Source organism: Nematostella vectensis, chromosome 7 (genome assembly GCF_932526225.1).
Source record: "Nematostella vectensis chromosome 7, jaNemVect1.1, whole genome shotgun sequence".
NCBI lineage: Eukaryota > Metazoa > Cnidaria > Anthozoa > Actiniaria > Edwardsiidae > Nematostella > Nematostella vectensis.
This window is the reverse complement of record NC_064040.1, coordinates 8,092,406-8,100,690: the sequence shown is the minus strand read 5'-3', so window position 1 is coordinate 8,100,690 and position 8,285 is coordinate 8,092,406. Positions and strand designations below refer to the sequence as shown.

At 43.8% G+C, this 8,285-nt stretch overlaps 1 protein-coding gene across 1 annotated transcript in view; it reads right to left on the bottom strand.

Annotated features, from left to right (window-relative positions):
- Nucleotides 1-96: 96 nt before the first annotated feature.
- Nucleotides 97-8,285, bottom strand: part of LOC5504450 (ral GTPase-activating protein subunit alpha-2) — a 35,204-nt gene continuing 27,015 nt past the window's right edge. Inside the window, exons 32-41 of the mRNA XM_048730111.1 lie at nucleotides 6,023-6,304; nucleotides 5,589-5,764; nucleotides 4,735-4,842; nucleotides 3,958-4,029; nucleotides 3,491-3,614; nucleotides 3,266-3,424; nucleotides 2,506-2,664; nucleotides 2,227-2,354; nucleotides 1,424-1,677; nucleotides 97-958 (exon numbers count right to left, since the gene is read on the bottom strand). Coding sequence (XP_048586068.1) covers nucleotides 774-958; nucleotides 1,424-1,677; nucleotides 2,227-2,354; nucleotides 2,506-2,664; nucleotides 3,266-3,424; nucleotides 3,491-3,614; nucleotides 3,958-4,029; nucleotides 4,735-4,842; nucleotides 5,589-5,764; nucleotides 6,023-6,304 — 1,647 coding nt within the window. The 3' untranslated portion in view covers nucleotides 97-773. The remainder of the gene's footprint in view (nucleotides 959-1,423; nucleotides 1,678-2,226; nucleotides 2,355-2,505; nucleotides 2,665-3,265; nucleotides 3,425-3,490; nucleotides 3,615-3,957; nucleotides 4,030-4,734; nucleotides 4,843-5,588; nucleotides 5,765-6,022; nucleotides 6,305-8,285) is intronic.

Genomic DNA, 8,285 nt, shown 5'->3' with positions numbered 1-8,285 from the left:
TGTGTCACACAACGTATGTATCATCAGCCAAGCGACAGATGTTGTGTGCAGATAAGTAACGCGATCAGTCATGTCATGCTGTCGCTATTACACTTATTCGCGAAAGTTCTTTCTTTTATTCATGCTTTTTCTCGACATATTTATTGATTCATAGCTCAATTTTCATATACCTGCTCTTTACCTATTACACGCACCTGACGGCATTACCTATGTACAATTGAATTATTTTTATAAAATATAAACAAATCAATTCATTTAGTGTTCGTATAAGATTTTATAAAACCAGATCACCTAAAAACACGCGATATCTTATCACCAAGAGATGGATAACACCCAAGCCAGCTCGAGTCCCCAGGTGCAAACGAGTTGCGTCCGGGTTGCAAACAAATTGCAGCTGGGGTGTGAGCGAGTTGCGCCTCGGACATAAACAGGTGACATAGGATTTTCGCCTAGGCTGCAAATGAGTTGCACATCTTATACAAACGATTCGGGCTTCAGTTGCAAACGGTTGCGTCTCAAAGCAAACGTATCTGCGGATACTAACATTAGGATGCAAGTGAGTTGCGTCTCGCATATAACAGGGGATCAATTCCTGCTACTTGCTGGGTTGTTTGTGGTTGTGTCAGTGAATGTCGCCTATTCCTAGCCGCTTGACGGGTTGTTTGTGTCGGTGATTGTCGCCTATTCCTCGCCGCTTGCCGGGTTGATTGTGTAGGTTATTTGTCGCCTATTCCTCGCCGCTTGCTGGGTTGATTGTGTAGGTTATTTGTCGCCTATTCCTCGCCGCTTGCTGGGTTGTTTGCGTCGGTAGTGGTCGCCTCGGGGGTAGGCGAGGGTTTGTTACGCCATCTCAGCGAGAGCCTCCTCTTATCTTGTCGTAGGGTCGCGCCGCCATCGGTCGAGTGATTACTAACCTTGTCAAGTTCGTCAGGTAATGACGTGGCAAGCTCTTCGTTACCTGATGACACAAATGGCATCACAAGACTGCGCCCCGTACAGAACTGTTCGCGTCTAATAACGAGGATCTGTCCTCTTACAATAATGAGTAAACATAGTGTTTGAGTGGGGAAAAAGCAGTGTTTTTAAAAAGGTTTTCCGCCATAAGAGCTGTGCCGTCAAGAAGGACACGCCAAGCAGATATACAGAAATGGGACTTCCCTACTCGGCCGTCCATAGTGCCAGTCTTAGAATGAGCACAGCTGCCGACTTCCCCTCCCCCTCCGAAAGGTTATTACTTTATTAAGATTCCCACCTCCCCGGGTCCCTAGGAGAAGAAGAGGAGATATATATTGTTTTCCTTCAAAACTTCCATTAGACCGCACAGTCCCTGTAAAAAAATTATTCCCGGGGGACTTTAAAAAAAAATGAACATAAAATTTTACCAAACCAAAGCTGTTACCATGGAAACATGCACGTTACTCACCAATGTCATTCTCGTGACTCATTATCAGACCGGTTCCTGTGCTCTTAGAGCGCATGCGTAGAGATGAATCATCTTGTGACAAGGTCTGTGTTCGCATGATGGTCATGGCTTCAGCCGCAGTCCCTAAAGGCGTCGACGGCCTGCTCAGCGTGTTGGGGGCGGGGCTAAAGACGCGTGAAGCAAACTCCTCGAAGGTGGAGGGCTGTTTATGGTACTGCACAATGCGCTCGATGCACTTGTCACGCTCCTCGTAGCTGGTGGCAGCGAGTTAAGGCAACAGACGGATGCACAGTCGGACAGACAGATAGACAGACACATATACAGTCGGACAGAGAGAAAGACACAAGCACGGTTGAACAGACACAAACACGGTTGGACAGACAGATAGACAGACACATATACAGTCGGACAGAGAGAAAGACACAAGCACGGTTGGACAGACAGACACAAACAAGGTTGGATAGACAGACACATATACAGTCGGACAGAGAGAAAGACACAAGCACGGTCGGACAGACAGACACAAACACGGTTGGACAGACAGACGGAAAGATGGAAAGCAGAAATACAGACAGGTACATGGACGGACAGATGGACGAATGAACGGGCAGACACACACAGACAAAGATGCCGCCGGACAGAAAAGGCGGGTGGATAGACAGGCGGACAGATAAACACAGACTGGCGGACAGAGAGAGGGAGAGAAAAACGGGGTGGGGGGGGGGGGGGGGGTTTGCCCTCGAAAAGTTCGCCCCAGAATTTTGCCCACGCAAATTTATTTCATACCATTACTGCAAGGATACTATCTCTCGTAGAGTGGCAGTAGGGAGCGTTTCGCCATGCTGGCGTTGATGGCCGTAGCGCGCACCAGGGACGGTAAAACGCGTCTGTTGACAATTGCTCCATCGAACAAGGGCCCGAAACTAGGGACCTACACAAGGGAAGACCAGTTAATCAACCATTACTAGGGGACGAAGCCTCGATCGCGCGATGAAACGCCGGCCGATGTTAGCGCTATTTACACGGGGCTTTAACCCTGAGGTTTTAAGCTTTAAAGATCTTAAGATCCTTGATGTGTTCACCTCCGGTTTCTTGATGATGTGAATCCTAAACATGTGGTTCTTGAGAGGATAGATTATCAGCAATACGTCACCGAACTCCGTATTCACGATCCCGTAACGATACTCCCGACTGTGCTCCGACCACACGATGTGAACTTCGTCATTGCCGAGATGGCGCATCTGCAAATCACGACCATTTATCAATTAATCCTTTCATGTCTAAAAGTGATTTCTATGGCAATATCATATTTTGCAAACAGTAGATGGTTATAGTGCAAGGGTTCTGTCTTCTAAGTATGTAATTCACTGAAAAATGGCAATGGTTCCTCCTCCTTCCTTGCGGTCTTTCTCCCTCCCTCCTTCCTAGCCTTCTTGCAGGCGGTACTCGCGTGGTTCCTGGATTCGGACGCAAAAACGGACGCGGCTTAAAATACAAGATGGCGCCCGATCACCGAACTGAGAGGGTTTTCCGCAATAATAACACCGAGTACCTCCTTCCTTAATGGGACCAGCTTCTAAACATACTATGTGACCATAAAAAAATGTCGCAGTAGACAAGCACATGTAAGAGCACAAGAGTCAAGAGGCAATGACTGACTGTAGTTTCTGGCAACCATCCCAAGCTATTACAGTTTTCGGATTTGGTTGACTAGATTAGCTGCTTTTCAGGCTTTGAAAGGAAAAATTAGGAAAACATTCAGATTCGTAGAGTAAAGGAGAGGACATTTAAGATACAGTTTATACGCTAGTGTGTCACGCGTGTGTCACGCGCGTTACTTGCCTTCTTGTTGAAACCCGTGCCGTCTGTCGCAAGAGGCATCCGCGTGGCCACGTGGAACATGACCTCATGCATGGAGGTCGCGTAGTAAGGTGCGGTTTCTCCCGTGGACAGGTTCCGCTCAAGACCCCCCAGGAACCCCGTGTGCGTAGACAAGTCAACCTGCAAAACACAGACAACCAGTTAAACAGCCCTGGTAAGCCACAACTTTGTTATTGTTGGACTTACTTCCCATCCAAGCGCGGCCACAAAGTCTTCGTACGCCTGACTACCCGCTGAGTTCGACATAATTGACGTCTTGTCTTCCTGACCCGCCGCCACGTACAGCACTGCGATCTTATGCGTCTCGCGACTACGAGGACAACGATAAAGACATAAACAAAAGACATAAACAACAACACTAAAGACATAAAAATTTTCCGTAGCTACGTGTAGCACGACGATCTTATGCGTCTCACGACTACGACGACAATTACAACGCTAACAACAAGGGCAACAAAACAAGACATTTAACACTGTTACGCCGATACGTGTAGCACGGCGATTTTATTAGTCTCACGACTACGACGACAATAACAACGCGAACGACAAGGGCAACAAAACAAGAGATAAAACACTGGTCCGCCGATCTTATACCTCTCATTACAACAAAATAAGCAGCAGCGATTGTTTTAATTTCGGAAAAGTATGTATACCATCTCCTGTTGTCCAGATTCTTGAGTTCTCGAAGGAATTTCTCGTTCTTCTTCAATAGATCAACCCGCAGCCTTTAAATAACAGAACAACACTTAGTTACTAGATATCAATCAATTCAAGCAATAAATTATTCATCTTTAACTATACACATTAGAAAGATGAAACGTGCCAAAGCCGGAACCTAGGCGGCTTATGATCAGCTTTGTTAAAAGAAGAAGACAAAGGATAGACGTGTATTTACACATTTGGTACAAAGAGATAGTGAGCTAGCTCTTATAAGCTGGGACATAACGGAAACACATTTGGTACAAAGAGATAGTGAGCTAGCTCTTATAAGCTGGGACATGACGGAAACACATTGCTTGACGTTTCCAATAAGCTCATTTCACATCAAATAAGGCGGAAAATTCTCCTAAGTACTTAGTGAGTAATATCAAATGCGACTTTTTTTTTAAATTGATGCGACTTTTTTTAAAGTGTCACTTAAATTTGAGCTTTTCGTTCCTGAGCTCATCCATGGCGCAAGGATGATCAAGGAGAAAGTTAGAAAGTTATTATAAAAATCCAAAATCTGGGTATGTGCATGGCAGCCACTTGTTAGGAAATTGGTGTTTTGAAAAGGGAAAATCAGTCCGGAATACAGGAAAATGATGGCCAATGTTAAAAATTGTATCTTCTTTTTCCATTTCTTCGAAGTGCGCATGTTCAGGGTTTTACCGTCATGTCATAAGCGGGTAAGTAGTCACAAATAAGTTACAACCAGATGATCTTGTTACCTTTTCTCCCAAGCGAGAAGTCCAGTCTCACTGATCAGGAACCGACCGAGCTGGAATGGTGACGAGGGATCTACATATGCCGGGGGTCTGAACTCCACCGAACACAAACTAAAAACAAAAAGGCTTTGCTATTTAACAATTAGACTACAAGTTCGAGTTTTCTATTAGTCAATAGATAGTCAACGATGCGCGTAGCGCCGAGTTGATTATTTGACTCACTAAAAATGCATAAATCCAAATACTACCTTTATATAAATGACGATTTTAATAATTTACTGTTTTTTGTTTTTGTGAAACGTCGGCTTTTTCGCTACTCACTATCTATGGCTCAATAGGTCTACTACTAGACGGGAAAGTTACCAAGAGGACAGTCTGGGGATCTCGAGGCAAATCAAGTCTCGGAAATTTTTTGGAACCCCTGACGATACAAAAACGGTAAAAACTGAAATTCTATTCTGACTAAGGTCTAAGAACTCGGACCATTTTTATATCGGCTCGGATAAAACGCGTTGAAGTGCGCCCTTAAAACTTGAATATCACCCTTAGAGAAAAGAATGAGTGGTACATCTGTATGCAGCTGCTCTCTAACAAGAAAAAAAAATCATTTAAGTTCTGTGGCTATCAAGACCTTATTTTCAAGACTAAAGGGATTTTGGAAGGAAATTTGGTAGTGGAAAATTATGGCCGTTTAAAAGAGGGAAAAAGTAAAGTGTATTAGCGACCAATATTATAGTTACCAGGGAATTGGCCGCTTAAAAAGGTGGAGCTGAACAGAGGTATCACTATAAATGGGCAATGATTCGCTGGCTCAATACCGTATTTAGGAATGGGCAAAAAGCACTTGGCTTGTTTACCTAGCGTCCGTCGTGTTATCCCGGATGTAAGAGTGCTCAGCGGTATGCTGTGTTAGCACATGCTCCATAACTGAAGACTCCATGGAGTGGCCAACGGGAGCTGGGGCGGGTTCGTTTAGTGCTTGGTCTGGGAAAAGTACACATTCCCGGCTACTGCTGCCGATATAGCTCAGCGCCTATAATAGCAATTAGCTTTAGATTCAAGTCCATCTGGGAGTAAGTACGCAGCTGCTTTGTCTCCGATTATCTTTGCTCTACAAAGGAGTTCTTTTGTCTCTATTCTTCTCGTTCTTTGTGCCGATGTGCGGATATTGTTCATTTGCCCAATCAAATTGCAGCTTGTAAGAGTTGCGTACTGACCCCCATCTGGTGCTATGGGCGTGTAATGTACATCCCTCCCATTGCCTCCCATATCGTGACATGGTGACTCCTACCTCATCCAGTCTGTCCGGCGCTATGGGCGTGGTACTCTTAAAGGTGCTGAGTGCCCCTCTCATGGTGCGTCGTGACTCCTCTGGAGACTCCTTCGCCTCCCTCTCTTGATCCAGCAGGAGTCCGGGGAGGGGGAAGGCGTGACGCTCGGGCTCGGGGGTGCCGCTACGACTGTACATCATGGTGTGGTCCCAAGAGAACCGGCCGGTCATGTCCCGCGTGATCAACCGAACTTGGGTTTTTGCTGTAGTCATGTCCTGTAGCAGGGGGTGGCATTTTGGATCCTGTCACGCAATGCAAATACATCTACATCTCTACATCTACATTTATTAAGTCGGTAAAAGTCTTGCGATATCACACCAACCTTAAATAAAAGTATTTACATATAAATAAATAAATAAGGAGATAAGTAAATAAAAATATATACATATATACATGGATAGGTACTAAGTATATATAGAATATATAAAATATTAAATAATGTAAAGAAAATTCAATAATACAATTCAATAATATATAGAAATAAAATTATAAAATTAAAATTCAATTCTTATTATTATTAAGATAGATTTCGAGGTCACGCTTAAAATGTTCGATTGAGCCTAGCTCGACAAGTTCATTAGGTAAAGTGTTCCAATGCCTTATCGTTCGGGGGAAAAAAGAATAAAAATACTTATTCTTTGTAGCTTTTTCTTGATAATATTTAAAATTATGACTATTTCTAGTTCTGAGATCTTGGTGTGGCCGGAGATACATGCTTGTGTCAATGTCAATTTGGACTCGACTCAATTTGTAAAGGAGGGTAAGTCGTGCCATTGTTCGTCTTAACTCCAAGGTGGACCACTTGAGATCACCTAGCATTTCGGTGACACTTGCAGTAGGGATGTAATTTTTAAGGCAGAATCGTGCTGCTTTCCTCTGAACTTTCTCGAGGGAGGCGATGTCCTTCTGGAGATGAGGGTCCCAGGCGGCGCTTGCATATTCTAACATAGGACGAACTATTGCTGTGTAAGCAGTAACTTTTACTCTTTGGGGGCAGTTCCAGAAGTTCCTTTTTATCATGCCCATGACTTTACTTGCTTTTCCTGAAGTTGATTTAACATGTTTTGACCACTTTAAGTCATCATTTAGGATGACACCTAGATACGTAATAGATTGGACCTGCTCTAAGTGTACCCCGCAGAAAACATATGACCTCTGTGGTGGGATCTTCTTATTGGATATGCAGATGGTCTTACACTTGGAAGGATTAAATACCATTTGCCATTTGCTTTGCCACATTTCTAATCTCTTTAAATCTTCCTGAAGCTGGTCACCATCTTCTTCGTTTACAATCACACCGTATAACAGGGCGTCGTCAGCGAAGAGTCTTATTGAAGACTTCAAATTGTCAGGCAGATCGTTCACATACAATAAGAATAACAAGGGTCCTAACACTGTCCCCTGAGGGACCCCTGATGTTACTAGTGAGGGGCAGGATCGTTTACCATCGCAGACAACAGTCTGGGTACGGTTCCTAAGAAACGACATAAACCAATACAGCAAGGGACCATGGATGCCATAGTATTGTAATTTCTTGATAAGACGCTCGTGGGGAACTTTATCAAATGCTTTGCTAAAATCTAGCACTGCCGCATGGATAGACTTATTTTCTTGAATGGCCTTGGCCATGTCATGGATTGTCAGAATTAGCTGGGTTACTGTTGATCGTTTAGCTCTAAAGCCATGCTGTACATCAGTGAGAATTCCGTAATGCTGTAAATGTTTCATCACATGACTGTGGATAATATGCTCTAGAACTTTTGATGCAATGCAAGTTAAAGAAATGGGTCTATAATTTGCAGGATCTGATTTTTCTCCATTCTTATACACACCACAAACATTAGCATGTTTCCACCTAGAGGGTACAAGTCCAGTGTCGATCGAAGTTTGATAAATAGATGTTAATATAGGACCAATTTCCAGAGCATATTCCTTAAGAAACCATGGGGGTATTTCGTCCGGACCACTCGCCTTGTTTGGTTTCAATGATTGTAACTGTTTTACAACGCCTGGAATTGTAATGGTGAGGGCGCTGATATTTTGTTTTGGGTCAGTACCAACAGAAGGAATATCAGTCAGGTCTTCTACAGTAAAAACACTACAAAACTGCTTGCTCAGGAGTTCTGCTTTCAATTGGCCATCACTGATAATCCTATCATCCACTTTAAAGTCTGCGACACCAGGATCGTCGTTTTTCAATTGCTTAATGTACGACCAGAAGCG